The 16,799-nt window shown below is 49.1% G+C and overlaps 7 protein-coding genes across 7 annotated transcripts; 3 read left to right on the plus strand and 4 right to left on the minus strand.

Annotated features, from left to right (window-relative positions):
• Positions 1–376: 376 nt before the first annotated feature.
• Positions 377–1,285, minus strand: LTR84_006556 (uncharacterized protein; the record flags this gene model as incomplete). The annotated part of the gene is made up of 1 exon (XM_064850117.1): positions 377–1,285. One exon carries the CDS (start codon positions 1,283–1,285, stop codon positions 377–379), a length of 909 nt encoding a protein of 302 aa, XP_064703004.1.
• A 1,546-nt stretch (positions 1,286–2,831) lies between these two features.
• LTR84_006557 (uncharacterized protein) lies at positions 2,832–3,974 on the plus strand (the record flags this gene model as incomplete). The annotated part of the gene is made up of 3 exons (XM_064850118.1): positions 2,832–2,950; positions 2,995–3,336; positions 3,401–3,974. 3 exons carry the CDS (start codon positions 2,832–2,834, stop codon positions 3,972–3,974), a joined length of 1,035 nt encoding a protein of 344 aa, XP_064703005.1.
• Positions 3,975–4,485: 511 nt separating this feature from the next.
• Positions 4,486–5,435, plus strand: LTR84_006558 (uncharacterized protein; the record flags this gene model as incomplete). Its single annotated transcript, XM_064850119.1, has 2 exons — positions 4,486–4,714; positions 4,807–5,435. 2 exons carry the CDS (start codon positions 4,486–4,488, stop codon positions 5,433–5,435), a joined length of 858 nt encoding a protein of 285 aa, XP_064703006.1.
• Positions 5,436–6,161: 726 nt separating this feature from the next.
• LTR84_006559 (uncharacterized protein) lies at positions 6,162–8,156 on the plus strand (the record flags this gene model as incomplete). The annotated part of the gene is made up of 1 exon (XM_064850120.1): positions 6,162–8,156. The coding sequence occupies one exon, from the start codon at positions 6,162–6,164 to the stop codon at positions 8,154–8,156; it is 1,995 nt and encodes a 664-aa protein (XP_064703007.1).
• Positions 8,157–8,352: 196 nt separating this feature from the next.
• On the minus strand, positions 8,353–10,223 carry LTR84_006560 (uncharacterized protein; the record flags this gene model as incomplete). The annotated part of the gene is made up of 3 exons (XM_064850121.1): positions 8,353–9,094; positions 9,196–9,676; positions 9,746–10,223. The coding sequence occupies 3 exons, from the start codon at positions 10,221–10,223 to the stop codon at positions 8,353–8,355; spliced, it is 1,701 nt and encodes a 566-aa protein (XP_064703008.1).
• Positions 10,224–10,704: 481 nt separating this feature from the next.
• LTR84_006561 (uncharacterized protein) lies at positions 10,705–11,433 on the minus strand (the record flags this gene model as incomplete). Its single annotated transcript, XM_064850122.1, has 1 exon — positions 10,705–11,433. One exon carries the CDS (start codon positions 11,431–11,433, stop codon positions 10,705–10,707), a length of 729 nt encoding a protein of 242 aa, XP_064703009.1.
• A 2,098-nt stretch (positions 11,434–13,531) lies between these two features.
• On the minus strand, positions 13,532–15,595 carry LTR84_006562 (uncharacterized protein; the record flags this gene model as incomplete). The annotated part of the gene is made up of 2 exons (XM_064850123.1): positions 13,532–14,860; positions 14,921–15,595. 2 exons carry the CDS (start codon positions 15,593–15,595, stop codon positions 13,532–13,534), a joined length of 2,004 nt encoding a protein of 667 aa, XP_064703010.1.
• Positions 15,596–16,799: the final 1,204 nt, after the last annotated feature.

Raw genomic sequence — 16,799 nt, forward strand, 5'->3', positions numbered from 1 at the left:
GTGAGAGGTCAGATGGCTAGGGTTTGGGATAAGCAACGTCCACAGCATACCGTCTCGGCAAGTTCAGTAAGCCTACCAAGTTTCGGACCGAGTTCATCAGCTGATTTAATGCGGCGCCCATGGCACTGTGATTCGAAGGATGGTCGTTGAACCAAGTCTCACGGGAACAAGTGTGGTGTTACCACTACTGAGATACAATCAGTCAGGTTGGCGACAGGGAGGCACCAGCAAAGAGGGAAGGCCAGAGGCCAGCGAAGGAGTATGAATTTATTGAAATCATCAAGTAGGCCTGTGAGTTCTAGTCCATGTAGCGCGGTTATGATCTCTCTTACCCTAGATATGAGCAACAGAACTCGAAATTCGCAAAAATGTAGACTTATCGAGCAGTAGCCTCATACTCTATGAGAATATCCCGTATGATGGAACGAGATGTGGTGATACGGAAAGAATCGTCTTTATCATTTGAGACATTCAGGAGAGCCTTCCAGAGGGCCCAACCTCGCGCCCTGGTCCAAGTATTAGAATCTTGACCAACAGCTTCACGAAAAGCATTTCTGCTCGCACCAGAGAACATTGTCCACGCAATCACAAGGTCGCAGGCAGGATCACCGATGCCAGCACAGCCGAAGTCAATGACGGCCTCAAGATTTCCATTTCGAACCAACAAGTTTCCAGGCGCAATATCTCCGTGGAACCATACCGGTGGTGAGGTCCATTCCGTAGACAGGGCTGCTTCCCATACCGCTGCGGCCACCGTGGTGTCAATAAGACCACTGAGTCGAGCAAGACATCGGCGGGTTTCCTCATCATATGTCTTTAGCGAGGATCCTCGAAACCAACTGTGTGCGCCTGCCAATGGTGCTCCGTTCGTGTCACACCGCTGTAGAGCGAGGATGAATTTCGCGACGGAAACAGCAAAAGTCGACAGGTTTTCGATGTGTCCACGATCAGCCGTCTCACCAGCAATCCAACCGCGAACAGACCATGGATAAGGATATCCCTCGTCTGGCAACCCCCTGCCCAGGACTTTTGGCACGGCGATGGGCAAGGCGGGGGCTAATCGTGGAAGCCATTCAGCCTCCTTCGAAACGGGCGCAACATAACCCGGACCAGATGGTAGGCGCACAGACATGTTTTTACCCAGGCGAAAAGTCCGATTGTCCCAGCCATCAACCTCGACTAGCGTTACGGCCAGGTGTCTCCATTGCGGGAATTGATTTGCAACCAGCCGCTTGACAAGGGCGGCGGTGATACCGGAACGGCCATCCGCAATCCTCACTGCCATGCGTGGATTAGCTTGAGCATTGAACAACTTCGGCTCACCACCAGTGATTAGCCACCACAAGTCGTGGCTATGGCCTGTCCTTAATGGATGATGGGTACAATGACGAACTTGCGTACCATCCTCAATCAGTGGACAGCAAGCTTCAATGCGCAAGAATTGCCAAGCTGTCTTACATAATCACACTTCTAACGGCATTAGAACGTTGAAAGCGGACAATCAATTATCCGATATCGGTCTTCAAGGCTGATTAGCGGGGTATCCGAGATCCCGACATGACGATCTTTCCTTCATTATTTCTCCTTTCATCTCTCCAATAACAGCTAAAATACTTTCTTCGATAGCAGATCGGAGGTATATCTCCGGGTATGAGTAGTCCCCCAGGACACTTGCACCGAAAACTCGCACCTGCCCCGTCAATTTCAAGTGATGTGAATGGAGATAGGCTCCGCCTCGCGGATGTCAGCCTGAAAAAGCCACGACGCCACGTGGTCGCCGTCGCTTGTACGTCATGTAAACAGAGGAAGGCCAAGGTGAGCCCTGGTTTCTTTCGCTCGCCTACGGGACTGCCAGGATGACAGAATGCCATGATAGTGCAGCGGGCCGCCTTCACCATGTGGAAGTTGCGTCACGCGGAACACGGAATGTGTCTTCCAGATTGATGTAGATGGACGACGAACAGTTGCCAGAAAACGTAAGCAAGATGAGTCAAATCACTACCGACAGCTGGTGGTATCACTACTCGAAACCATTCGGAATAGCAAGGAGGATCAAGTGCGAGACTTGATCACCTACATCCAATCTAACGCGTCATTGACCGAAATCATCGCCTTTTTGGATCAAACTGCGGAACGATTGAAGCAAGATGACAGTGACCAGAGCAGAGCGGCTTCCGAAGAGTTGGATGAATTGAGAGCAGAAGCAAGAACAATTCATCACTTAGCTTCTGAAACTCGAACACGAAGAAGGGTTCTGGGAATTCGTGAAATGATAGGTCGTGCACCACTGTTCCAGCTTCCCACTCAACCCTGGACTAACATCACTGATAATGATGATTTTGTCTCTGAGGTGGCCTCTTTATACTTAACATGGTGGCATCCTATATGGCGACCGTTTGAGACCAAGTATTTTGTGGAGGCATGCAGAGCTGGCGATCGTGAGAGTCCGTTCTGCTCCAGGTTCTTGTTTCATGCTGTCATCAGCATGGGCGCGGTGAGTTCTTACACCACACCGCTCCGGTTTATGTTTTTTTTTTGCATACTGAACTAGACAGCACTCTTGCCAATCAGCTATAGCCTTTGACGACCCAGAAAATGAGAGCGTCAAGGGCGGGCGATTTCATTCTGAGGCCAGACGGACATGGCTCGAGGAAGAGGGCAGACCATCGCTGCTGAACCTGCAGGCACTATGTGTTCTTTCGATGGAGTAAGCTTATATTTTGATTTGACGCAAACTCGGTCCTTTGCTCCGGGCGTTCTAATCTTGTTTCAGCGCGACTATACGTGGCAACGATGCTTTAGGCTGGTCATTGCTGGGTCAAATAGCCCACATGTATCGTGACCTCAGGCTAGGAGAAGACCGCAAAGATTCAAAACCCAGTACACCATCATCAGCACGGCTTAGACGATCCACCCGAACCACAACATGGGCTATCTTCAACTATTCCTCGTAAGCTCACTACATGTCAGACTATATCATATTGACGTATTTAGGATCTACTCGCTCAATTTCTTGAAGCTACCTCCTGTAGAACCACCATCCATCGGACTTCCATACGACGAGCACGAAATAGCTGAAACTGATCAATGGTCACCTTATCCCGAACATGGGCAAGTCACTTTTCACTGGAACCTAATGTATAACAAACTCTGCGAGCTTGCTATGATCTGCTGGAAAATTAGCAAGCTATTGTTCTCTTCTCGTTCAAAGGACGACATGAACAGCAGCCGCGCGGCAGCTGAGGCGATCGGCGAAGAGCTGGTTATTTGGAGGACGCAGCTCCCGTTCGAGCTCAGGCGCCACTCTGGCATGGCACCACCTATTATGGAAGTACAGTAAGTCCCTTATGACATCTCGCCCACCGAGTAAGCGGGACAGAAAACTCATAGAACCAAACAGCGCTATAAGTTATTACGCGTCGATAACCCTGATGGAATTCCTCAAGAAACCCGAAGTTGTCCCACCCTCAACACCTACCAACATCGAGTTCGTGAATAAGCAAGACCAACGGACGATCTTATGTGTCATGGAGGTATACACACTGATAGAGATCTTCAGCAAGGCCTACACCACCGCCCGGCCCGCTCCGTCGCTGTTTCAAGGTGCCTCGGTGGGTGCGTTCACACTCATCAAATCCTTGGATACACCAGAGAACGTCCCAGTTTTCACCCAGTTCTGCAAGTTTGTGATCGCTGGTGCTAAGCATCATGTACTGTGGAGGGGCATCGCCGGCATGATCAGACTTACAGCAGAGAGAGTGGGCGTCACGCTCCCTTCTGCCCTCGACCAGGAGTTGCTTGATGTGACCAAGGGTATCTTCCACTCGGAGGACCGTAAAACGCTCAATAATAGTCAGTATCCGAGCTACACATTAGCGAAAGATATGATGCGTGAAGATGACTTCACGTTGGGTGAGCTTCTAGATAAATGGGATTCACTAGAGATAGAGGCCACTAACGATGAAGGTTCATAGCCAGCTTTCATCCTGGAGCGACTCGGGCAAAGTTTCAAGCCTTTCACGCATCGTCAATTGTTCTGTGTGTGGCATTTTCAAATGCGTGACGCATCGTAAAATCCCAGAATCGATCTCGCGTTTGTTTATGGTCTGATGTCCGATGGGCTTGGCATCCACGGGAAGCCTTGCATACTATTTGCAATCATTTCCCACGGATAAGAGTTGGCCATTCCGGGGGTAATTCATAAGTGGAGTGTAAGCTACCATTTATTTCCGAAAACTTCGAGTACAATAAGGGTATATGGTGTCACGCAACCGCTCGCTTAGGCGTGCTCGGACTCCACGACGGTGGTTTGTTTGTGCTCTTCATAAGTCAGCGAGAGCCTAAAGTATGAAATATTCAACTCTCATTCTGCACCTCTGTTTGACAGGCTACCTGTCCCACCTAGGCATGTCATCCCCAGTAATAGACATCTCGGCCAAACAGGCTGGGACACAGAAATACATTCACGTGGCGGATAATGTCACCATGGCTTATGTCGACACTGAGCCCTCGGCTGAAGCTGATTGTAAAAAGCCACTGTTGGTGTTCATGCATGGAATGCCGATGTCTTCATATATCTGGCGGAACATCATACGCGAAGTGCAACAGCGCACAAGATGCGTGGCACCGGATTTGATCGGTATGGGGGCATCGCAGAAACTTTCTATTGACGGTTATGGATGGGACAATAATGTGGGGTATTTGGAATCATTTTGTGAGTACTCTAGACTATCGAAATCCTTTTCAATGCTTTGAGGTCAGGAAAGCATAAGTATCAACAACAGAGATTGACATCTCAACGAATAGTCGACCAGATCCTCGGGGTAGATCAGAAAGTCATTCTCGTCCTGCACGATTTCGGCTCGCTCTTTGCTTTCAACTGGGCTCACAGACACTCACATAGAGTGGCTGGGCTCATATTCATGGAATATCTCTACAATTTCCCCGACTGGTACGCTACGAACACGGACGCAGACTTCATGACGAAACTTGGCCATTCAACTGAAAGTATGCGAAAGGCGATAGTAGATGACAACATCTTTATCGAAGACTTTATCCAAGCTCAAATCGTGCGAAACTTAACAAAGGAGGAGATGGATCACTATCGAGCTCCTTTCCTAACGGCTGAAGATCGCATATCCCTATTCGAGTTCGCGATGCTAATGCCAGTTAAAGACTTCAGTCCCGTGTCTTATAAGGCTGCGGAGCAAGATCAGGCGTGGCTGGCTGAGACAGATCTCCCGAAGCTCTACTTCTGGGCGGACCCAGGGAAGATAGAACCTCCTGAGCTGGCAAAGGATATCTCTAGTAGGTTGAAAAATATCACTAGTGTTGGTGTCGGCCATGCAAAGCATTTCCTGCAGGAGGACCATCCGCAGCTTATCGGAGAAGAGATCAAAAAGTGGTTGAATAATCAAGGGTCATGGACACAGTGACGTTAGCGAGATACTAAGATATTGAGATTGGTAGATATCAGTATATTGCAGATTTCAGTTTTGTCTCATTCATGATGACGTTGTCAAATTTCCTTGAAGGGGATGCCCAGGAATGGATGGAGCATTCCAAAGAAACATGGAGATTGACCACGCTTCTCCCTTGTAAGTCCGCCCGCATAAATGAACGATGCAAGTTTACGGAGTGTGTCATACCTAATGGAGTTGGATCAAGTCGAATTCGAAGGAATCACGGCCAAGTTGGGCTTCTGTTCCCTGCCTCCTGAATTGGTATTCCGATTTAGGCAAGTGGATTTTTCGGAGAGTCCGTATGGGGTGCGCGATCCTGACAACCGAGTACGGTGAGCTATAGATCGCGAAGTCACTACGATACCGACTTCCAGATCTATTCAAGTATCCCTACGGATATCGCTCCGAATACATAGAACTTCCCCCGAAGGAAGTTGCAAAGTTCTCTGGGGAATAATGGCAATGCTGAATAACCCATCAGCCTTTGGTTTAAGCCTAGAGATCATTGGCCTGGAGGTCCAAAGTCCAGAACTAGACTATACAAAATCGTGGATAGAATCACTGACAGTCGTCGGGAGACAAATAACGGTTTAGAGTAATCCTGATGCTTCATGGCATAAGTAAAGGCCATAAGATCAAGCGGCTGGGTGGCAAAGTGAGGCTACCTGACATTTACGTATCCACTTGAAGTAGATCACTATGTTTTTGTTCATCAATCAGTATAGCGAAGATGAAAGTGGCAATGTTGACCGCCCTGACAGACATACTGTGGGATCCCATGTGCAACGCAACATTCACCAGAAAAAAAGATCAAATCGCCAGACAAAGGAACACTCGCGTGTCAAACGAATTCTGACTTTTCGTAACCGGGATATACTCCCCAACGAGCTGCAGCGTCGACAGGAATATGCAGTCGATAATACTCTCTCCTCGGAAGCGGACTCAAGGAGCGTCTATGCTGGCCAACTCGCCGGTTTGAACAAGGTTTCCCCAGGCCTGGAGCACAAGACGAGTCAGGAAAAGGTGACAAACGCAGGTTATTCCATCATCCAGCCAGAGGCACTGCGCGGCAAGGTCTCTCCTGCAGTCGACCCAGGTCTAAAACTCTCCATCAAGGGTCGAATGGCGCCAAGCCAGAGGGGCAGAGGGTGTTCTCCTTCTATTCACAGTGCCAACTCAAGAGAGTCAAGTGCAGTTCATAGCCCCGAAACACTCCCTACCTCAGAACTCTGGAACGACGAATTAGCTATTGAGCAAGGCGGCGCCTTCGGTCCTCCTGAGTACCAGGATTTCGGTGAAAGGACCTATGGTCTCATGGAAAGCAGCTCGCTTGAGTCAACCGAGCTGATGCAGGTCACGGAACAATCAATTCCTGTCGACGGCTTTCCTAAGGCGGCCTCCCTTAGTCCATATCAGCCTGTCGGACATGGAACTGGCGATCCTTTTGCCAGTACTGTACTGCCTGTTACCCCTTTCTATGGCAGGTTGATCACATATTTCCAGACAAGCTTCACATACAGATCCGTGGAGCGGCTGTGCCAGAACGCTGGGGCTCGGTGGATCCAGACACTGATATCTGACCAGCCGGCGATGCATGGCCTCTACGCGAATGCTCTGTTCCTGGCAGCACGACTTTGTCAAGACAGTGACAAGAAGAGGGCTATGATGCTGCTGGCAATGGGACACGACAATTTCTCCATTGCCGTAACTCGTCGCAGGCTCCGAGAAAAGAAGGATCTGCGCTTAGTGGCTTTTGGGATGATCAGCTTGCTCATATCTGCGTACAGTACTGAAGATTGGCCTAGCTATCGGTTGCACCTTCAGGGTATGGCGTCGGTTGTACAGCTTCTGGGTGGCTTTAGCTCCATCGATGATTTGCTACTGCTTATTCTGCTTGCCGGCGAGACCCAAGCCTCGAGCCACATGCTCGTCAGACCGGCGCTCAGCTCTCAAGCCTGGCCACGTCGAGATTGGGACAACTACTATCCCCCTACAGATACATCATCTCACAATCTCCCGAACCAATCGTCACACGAAGCCTCTGTGGCAACAACACTACCGAGCGAAGTGTTGGAACTCTTTCGGGATGTTCGAGGATTGTACCACGCTACGGTGCTGTTGAACCAGAATGCTCATAATTCCAACACTTATATCGCTGTTCGACGATCTCTGCAGTTCCGCTACCACTTTCTCAATATCTCACTCCTCGACAGTTACCGTGACTTACAGGAAAAGCATGAAGACGAGCACAGACTGGGCACGAACAGAAGCAGTCTTGCCCAAGTATTCTTGGTGGCTTTGATGTGCTGCCATCAATTTCTCTATCATACTATTGTGGATCCGTCTGTTCTTCAGATGAGATACATTCCGTTCTACCACATACAAAAGCACTTGGAAGATCTCGAACCTCTCTGCCTGGATGCCATATTCCCCACACCAGGAGACATCGATGTGTTGATATGGATCTCGTTCATCGGTGCCTATAGCGAGATTTCGAGACGAGACAGCGTGAAAGTCACGCGCTCAAAAGGCCCGAACACTATGGCATTCTTGAGATTTGCGAGAATCCAGCACAGAATGGATCCATCGCATCGAGATATTAAAGTTACGCTGGAGAGTTTCATTTACCATGAACTACTATTTACACCTGTGCTCGAATATCTGCGATGTCTTGTCATCTCTGAGAGCCCATAGACTAGATGGCTTGCGTAATTTGATAAATGTAGCCACTCCGGAATACTAGTCACTCTCTTATGTTCTCTGAACATCGATGAAAATCTTAGAATTGAAATTAAAAGTGAAGCAAGAACAAAAGACTAGTATTTAGTGTTCGTAGCCTGGCTGAAAGAATTCCCAGCGCCAGATACTCGGCAAAAAAGATCTTGACGTTTCAAGCTTCAATCTCATCCCAAATATCCAGGCCATCAACATTATTTGTTCCGGGATGCCAAAGAAAAGTCTGCAATATTTCCTGCAGATTCTGCCACCTTTCGACCTTTGCAATTTTCAAGTACACTGCAAGCTGCGAAAGAAACCACGGCCGACATGGCAAGCCGACCGAAGCGATGCAGCCCATCATGAGGACCCACAATTGAATGTGCAATCTTGCCGGTCTGCCATCTTTGAGATCGTGTTGTTCCAATTCTTGTCGCAATAACCGAGTCAAAGTTTCAAAGGGCCCGGCCACAGGCGGGATTGGGAAGATGACGAGGAATGAATAAATGATCACCGCGAGACGGGCGCTCTCATAGTGCACCTCGTCCACAGTCCCTTCGTCGGCCGCTAGTTCACTGTATGATTTCAACGACATGAGGGAATGTTGAATGTAGTTCCGCTGGTCCATGATTTCAGTAGATGTCCTCGACGTCCACCGGCCACGAATGTAGTTCTCCACAACCACTGTAAAGTCGCAGGCGTGCTGGATGACGGCGAAGAAGTCGAACATCCCGGATGCTGACCGCACGTCCCAAACATCCCAGAAGCCAGTTCCTAGGTTGCCTAGTTCGGCGGCCACAATGTCGAATTCCGCTTGGCTCACATTCAGCTCTCCGTCTTGGAGGAATGAAGTCGTGTGGGGGATGAAGGGGAAGATTGGCTTCTGCACCATTCTGCATGCACCGATAATACCAGCCCTGGAGTGTATGTTAAAAAATGTGTCAATCAGTCCACGGGTATTCGACAACGAAGAAGAGGCAGCTACGTGAGAGTCAATACGGTGGGTGGTTTGACTCACAGTGATATCATCTGTGCTATGCCCGGTGTGCTAATGTTTTGTAGCCCTCCAACCATTTCGATCATCTTGATTAGTCCTAGTACATGCTCGAACACGACCTCCATTCTACAGTACACATGGATGGACTGTAGCTCTTTCAGAAACGACTGGTGCGGGTACTGTAGGCCTGATCGCAGTACCGCGACGCGTCCGGAGTAGGCCAAGGCGACAACTGCCCAGATGTGCGACTCACTGACAGCTCTTTTGGGATTGCTTATCTCCCGGTTGAGGTGCTCCACGGCCGTAGACCCCACTTCAACTTCAATTGGCGTGGCCGAATGGATCCCTTGATGAACACGATCGTACAGCATCTGAGCAAAGATTATGGAATGTAGGAGGGCGGGACTGGCGGTGATAGAGGACATCACATTCATGGCGAAGGCTTTCCCATAATCAGATCCCGATGCACCTCTTGACACCATCTCCCCGAGAGTGTAAGGAACTGCTTGAAGTCAGTCAAATTGGGTAGTAGTTTTCATCAAGGAAGGCAGCGAGGCATGATTCAACTGACTTTGGTGCAAGTATTGTTTCAGCAAACTGTCCGGAAGATTGCACGGTAGGACAGAGGCTGTCAAGGCCGAGTTAGGCCCCAACATGGTCCATGGGGTTGGTTGAGGTCGGGCAATTCGAATGAGCTTCTGAGTCGACGTTGTAGAAGCTCGGTGCTTTGACGGATATGCCTTGTGGCTTTTCCCATCTTTGGTAGGCTTGACAACACGTTTTCGATCTGAGCTTGGTGGCACAGAAAGTCCTTTTGACGTTCTGGTCCACTCGGCCCCCGAGTGATCGTCTCTTCGTGCACCTGGAGCGTGATGTGGCCTCAATTCACGCTTATCATTGTTTGCAAGACCAATTCTGTAAGGAAGATTCAGGCTTTCGGTAGCATCATGGAAGTCCCCGAGGACATCGTACGATATCGACTCCGTCTCCAGAAGCGCCTCATTCATACTAAACAGGGATTTCTCAGATCTCACTGAAGCAAGATCCATCGAGAGAACTGGTGATCGAGCAAGTGCGCTGAAAGGAACATCTACAGGAGAACTTCACAATCTGCCCGCCTTAGAGGACATATTCAAGTCGTGAGGAGGTCATTATCGAGTGGCGAAATCATTGTCCCAGTGAGGTTGTTGCATTTCCGAGCTAGGCACGAAAGAGGAAACTGGATTTTGAGATCCCGTTGCAAACACGAGGGCATCTCTGCAAGCAAAACAGCCTAAACGCATTGATGCTAGCCTCATGCTGATCAAATATGCATCTTCTCATCATGGCAATCACGGTCTCGCTTTGTAGCTTTGAGAGTCACATGAAACCAATGAATATCATTGAATGTTGTCTCATCATGTTTGCTAATCTTCCGTGGCCTGGTCAGACCACCGTAGACATCTCTTGGCTTACGCTGCAATATCTTTTCAGGAAGTACCTCAAAATCGTGGCCCGGTCAGAGAAGGTTCCGGCTATATCTACCCCCATCTAAGCGCTGAAGGGACTTGAGTTTTCGATTTCTTTCCAGATCATGTACCCATCTGGACTGCTAATGTTGTCATACCAGAGGAACTTTTCCAATTCTGATTTCACATCCTCCCAGGAACTTATCTCCAGTCGATACACCAGACGCTCGAGGACTGAAATGTACCACGAATGTTCCAGAAAATCAGACGAACTAATAGCTCCCATAATCGTTATCCACAACATCAGTAATGGTACTTCGTTCCATCTTTCTTGCACCGTTGTTGATGATATCTGAACTTTTAATCTTTGACTGAGAATTGCGAATGGTGCGTTCCATTGGGCCATGGGAAAGACGGATAGCAGGCTATAGATAGCAGCAGCCAGCCAACAAGAAGTGTAAAAAGCTTCAGATAACTCATGATCGGGATCATCGAAGTCGGGACACTTTGACATCAAATTATGCTGGGTTAAATTTCTCTCGTTGGCCAAGTTTCTGCGACTGAGAGCTTCTGGTCGACCCATGACAAAGTCATCTACGGCAAGCGTGTACCGAGAGAGATCGGTAAAAATCGTGCGAAGCTCTGTTGCCTCCTCTGCTGGAAGTATCTTATCAATGATACCAAACCCCGTGCCAAGGTCAAATAGTGGGTGTGTACTGCGAGGAGGGCTGTTGTTGGCGAATTCGTTGGCTGCATCGCCGTTGCATACGAACGGGAACATTGGCCTCCGTAAGTAGCGTGTGGAATACATGACGTCCGCACTAATTGGAAAATTGTCTCAATGTCAATGGCAAGGGTTTGAGGCAAAGTCATGAGCAAACAAAAAGTTGTCGTGGGCACTTACTAAGAAAGCATAGCTGCCAACCCCGGGAATTTTATGCCTCCAAGACCAGCACGCATGGCGAGCATTTTATGCAGCCCGGTAACGTGCATGGGCACAATGTCAATATAACCTGTATAGATATCAAGGCCCTGCAAAGCATTCATCGGTCCCTGACTCGGCATTCTAGAGGGCCGAGAATGCAGTCTCTGCCCATGAAACGCCAGCGTCAGAACGGCAAGGATATTCTCATCATCGCACCGAGTCACTGGATCTTCAAAGCTCCGATTAACGCCACGCACCACCTCAGAATAGCAAATCGATGAAAGTGCATCATTCGCTGTGTTCGATGAATCCGCGAGAGCTTTATTTCTCACGATCTGGCTCAATAGGAGTGCGTGGAATATGACTTTGTCCCGCAAAGATCGAGCTATCCAATGCCGTGCAAACGTTTTCTCGGTTTCTCTTGGCTCAGGGAGGAATGTGTGGTCAAGAAATTGCACAACTGGTTACACACGAACCCATCAGTAAACCACGCATACAGTCAACGCTTACAGGGCAACAAAAGAGTCTGCCTAGTCCAAATAAACCTGAAAACAATTACAAACATAGTCAAATACGCTGGAATCAGGGGATGACAGGATGGGGGATGACCACGTATATCGACGTTTGAAAGCTTTAGTAGATCGATCAGCTACTGACCTTGGTCAAATAAAGGGGTAATCACAGCCCGGGGCAAGCTCGACGGATATGACTCAAACGGGTCCAAATGACCAAGTCCAACATCTGCAGTCAGGCCAATGTATCGGGTCGCAGCTGGCGCACTTGAATTTAGCAGTGATTCGTATGACTCGCCTTCCAATTCTTCTGGGGTGAGTGCTGGCTGCTGGTCTTGGAGCACATGATCTTGGACGGCCGAATTTTGGTTGGGCTTTTGCCTGATCCTGACTGACCCAGATTCTGGCGTGGTGCCTCTCCGCGAAAATGAGGCTCTTACTCGGACATCAGATTGAGCCTTTTGCGTTTTCAGCCTTGCCCAGGAGAACTTCGAGGCGTGGGCACGAATTATAGCTCTTGTTTCCTGTCTGGCTTTTTGTGACGATGGCGTAGAGTCTATAAATTTGATCGCTGATTGAGATTCTTTGCGCTCACGGTTGACCACGATGGGAGTCGAATGAGGCAAAGGTTGCATTGCTTCATACAGTTGGTAAGAACAAAGATACAAGCCCAACACATATTGCTCGAGGGAAGGTCAGTAGGAGGTCGGCTTCCAAGTCCCAAATTCAGGACGAAGTAACACCGACGTAATTGTCGACAGCAACGAAGGTGATCGTGTATTGCATGCGCTTTCCATCCGTACTCTTCAACGGCCAAAGCCCTACCTTACCAACAGCTAGGCTAAGAAAGTCCCTCGCCTCCCAAGTTGTGTTGGATAAAAGATTTCATTGATCGACCCCTCCTCACAACACGCCTATTGGGTGGAATTCGCAGCCACTAGGTGCCGTTCAACGTCGAACACGAGCTCCTCGCGAAAGCTTGTAGATAAAGGAGCCAACTGTCCAACCAAAATATTGGCCGAATTTGACTTTACGCTATGCCCAGGAAGGCAGTTAGCCTAGGCCAATTGTTCTGCGGAGTGAGAAAACGGGGCGCGCCTAGTAAACAGACAAGTCGTTCTGACGGGATAGCACATGGTGTGGCTTCGCTTCCTCTCAGCGGTGAATGGTTTGGCCGCTGCCGGACGGCAAACATGTTAGATATGTGATTTGATGCAGCTGGACTGATCAATGCTGGCTATGAAGCGGGGTTCAGGATACGAGGCTATGGAAAGCCGTCATTCACCCATTTCAACTCGCTCCAGAAAGATGGCAGGCTTTCCCCATCGTACGCTTTCCTTTCAAGGCGTAGACATGGTACGAGATCCAACTCATGGCACGTGCCTAAGACTGCCAGCTAGCCATAAACGTAAGTAGAAATTAATTAGTTTCGTTCTTCTGGAAGTGCATTTCCGGTAGTATGGTGATTTGGTTCAGCTGCCTTTGACAAACCTGAGTATTGCTGAAAAATCACCACCGGGCCAAAGATGACATCCACTAACATGATCGCGCAGTAGAAAGTCGATGTTGAAATCCATAAGACTGGACCAAGTGATCCAGTCTTGTGGCTCCTGCTGATTCGAGATCCATTCCGCGTTAAACTGAGTCCCCACCATTTGGTCTGATTTATAGAACTCCACATCTGGTTTGCCCGATTCCTCTCCTATAACACTGGACCAGTGCGCGCGTCCAAGTGGATAGTACGAAAAGTCGTCCCCTCCTCCCAGACTTTTAGGAGTAGGGCTCCCATAATACGCTGCAAAGTGACGACCATCCTCGGCGGGAATGAGCACGACAAGAACACGTGCCGCGGGAGAGGGAAATTTGTCCGAAAGTAACGGAGACTCGGTACTATTGCACATCTCAAACGTGAATAGGCCATTCAAGCTTTTGGCAAAATCTTTGCCTCGAAAGATACCCTCCTGCCCAATTTGGTTGAGTTTTTCCATAGTCCATTTCAGCCAGCTTGGCTTTGGGCTGCATTGCCCGGTGAAATAAAGGATGGGGATGAGGCCGATGCCCAAAGTTTCACGAGGTATATAGTTGTTCGTTTGCATATTTGACGCTCCAAGGCCTTGAGTGAGAGATGCGACCAGCTGCATAACTTCGTAGAAGTATAAGTGCGCATAGATTTCGTACCTTTCAGAGTCGAGCTCGACCAGGCTCAATGCCCACATCGACCTTGCCATGTAAAAGTTGTACAATGCAGCAATGATGGTCATCTGAGGAGATAATGGCAGGGATAGCTTAGGTGGCATTGGTAGTTCGTCTATGGCATTCCAGGAAAAGTCCACTACGGTCGACATTTTCTGTTCTAAATGGAATTCCGGGAGAATATGGGAATGGCTGTTCCTCCAATCCCTGAGTTCCGCTTGAAAAGTGTATATCTTGTCAGGTGAGACCCGCCGTTGATAGGGGATGAGCGGGTTCCAGACCAAGTCCTCGATCTCCGTACTGTTGGACAAGAAGTCGAGAAGATTCTGTAGCATGAGGGATGGCGGTACCATGTTAGTAGCGGTACTTCCAGATGAAGGAGTCAGCACACTGATTGCTGGGCTTGGGCTCCACGACGGTGGGAGAGGGAGTCGTAGCTGGGGAAATGGGAGAATGACCCGGAACATTTGCGCAAAATTCCGAATATTGGATTCGATGGTCAGCATATGCGGCTGACCTTGTTGCGTCTCGTCTGCCTGCATGAATAAAAAGTAGTGACTTGCGATGTAGGCATGTCTAACGGCAGCCGGAAGATTACCTGGGAGGCACTAGTCCGGCATTCATCAGTATTTTCATGGGACATGTTCGAAATTCATCCAAATACATACCTCAAACCATGTAAGCAGTACCAAGGTACCAACGAACAATTCGGGGGATCTTCCGGCATCGTTCAGATGTTCAACCAACCCTTGCAAAGTCTTAGTATAAGCCTGAACAGCGGTCACCTTGCAGTCTACACCTCCCTCTCGGTCAATTTCGTTCGTCGAAGACATCATCAGGATTGCTCTGTGCGCGCCGCCAATGGCCATTATGGTATCATAGAGAAATTCATTCTCCCAAGCCTCTTGGCAAATTCTATCCCGCCAGAAATGAAGCTCATCGGGTCGAAAGAGAAGTGGCAATGTCCGGTATAGGAATTGATGGTAGGCAAGTATATCTCGAGCTCGAGTATGTGGGCGTTGCATGGGGAGAGGGTTGCTCGGGAGTGCCACCAAGGGTAGTCCATCTGATCGCAGATGCGGACTTGGAAGGGCATCTGAAAGAGGAGTGCTGACTGCGGGTGCCGAATCTACCAGACTCAGGTTATCTTGTGTAGGTTTTGATGAGCCCGATCGTGGTGACCGCCTTATCTCAACATGGCGCTTCTCCTCATAACCAACACATTCTATATTGGCCGCATTGCAGCGCTCACAGGTGGGTTTCCCTTCATCGCATTTGACTCGACGAGTGCGGCAGGTTAGACAACCGGTGCGACGTCTCCGCTTCTTTTCGTTCAAGGTCATTGTACCAAATAGTTACAAAGGAATAGAAATTGCGCGCCTGTGTATTGTATGGGTCGCTTGTCTGTATCCTTTCGGAATATCATATAGCAGAAAAGAAACAACTCATGATCTGTAACCGCTCAGTTCATGAAGTGACAGTTATGGAGTTCACCAAAGTTGCTTTCCTGCGAAGACTGGCGCAGGACCTGGGGACATGACGGACGCCAAGGGGGGCATCCAGTACCCCTGGAGGCTAGTGGTTTGAATTTGGAGAAATCTGCTGCCGTCTGAGGGGAAGAGGATGATTTCTAAGCTCCGGTTTGTTGTCTCGTAGTTGACAACAGGGGCCATTTGCAGCCAGTGGGAAAAATTGTAACTGAAGGCACGATCCATGATCATCCTACCGAGTATGGACATGACACTTATCTTGTATGAGGCCAAGCCTGTAAAGAGGCGAGTTCTGAAGGCGAGCATTTGGATCTCAGACAAACAAGGCATCGCTTCCGACTATGAAGTGGAGATCTTTTAACTGCTTATCTAAGAGGCATCTTGATTCCAGAAGATGCCCGAGATAGTCGACTGCGGCAGATGGTGGTGACCGCAGCCACGTGAATCGCACTTAATTGCTGAGTCAAGATAGAGTAGTCGCGCAGGCCGATACCACCGTAATACTCGTAGCAGTACTTCGTAAAGGCGTCCGCACCATCTGTTCACATCGGAGCGATAATCCATCCGAAGTCTCTATCCCGGAAAGTAATCGGTTGTCCCAAAATGAGCAACAGACCCCTTTCAGAATAACGACGATTTGACGTGCCTCACCTCGGAAATCTCCCCTCCTGTTTTCACTAGTTTGAGATTGCCACGAACTCGTCTCGAAATATTTTCGGGACTTCGGTGGGTGGAGGCGGCAGTTTTGGTGAGTCGAGACTCATGAGTCAAGGCTGTGTGGTTCAAGGGCGAGTTGAGCCAGCTACTCGAAAGGGTTTGGTGTCTGTTTGCCAGGCTTGGTCAGTGGCCTAATTTTAAAACATGGAGCATCAGCCGCAATCTCTTCAGCCCCATTCTGCTTAACACTCCTCGGATACACCAACAATGATGCACAGTCAATGCACCGAACTCACCCCTATTCGTCCACTGAAATCAACGCCATCTTGACTTTGCACATGGAGGCGATGGTGACTTGCCAAGGATCCAATTGTGCCTGATGGTAAAAGCACTAGAAGAG

The sequence above is a fragment of the Exophiala bonariae genome (assembly GCF_035927105.1).
Source record: "Exophiala bonariae strain CCFEE 5792 chromosome Unknown scaffold_25, whole genome shotgun sequence".
Classification (NCBI taxonomy): Eukaryota; Fungi; Ascomycota; class Eurotiomycetes; order Chaetothyriales; family Herpotrichiellaceae; genus Exophiala; species Exophiala bonariae.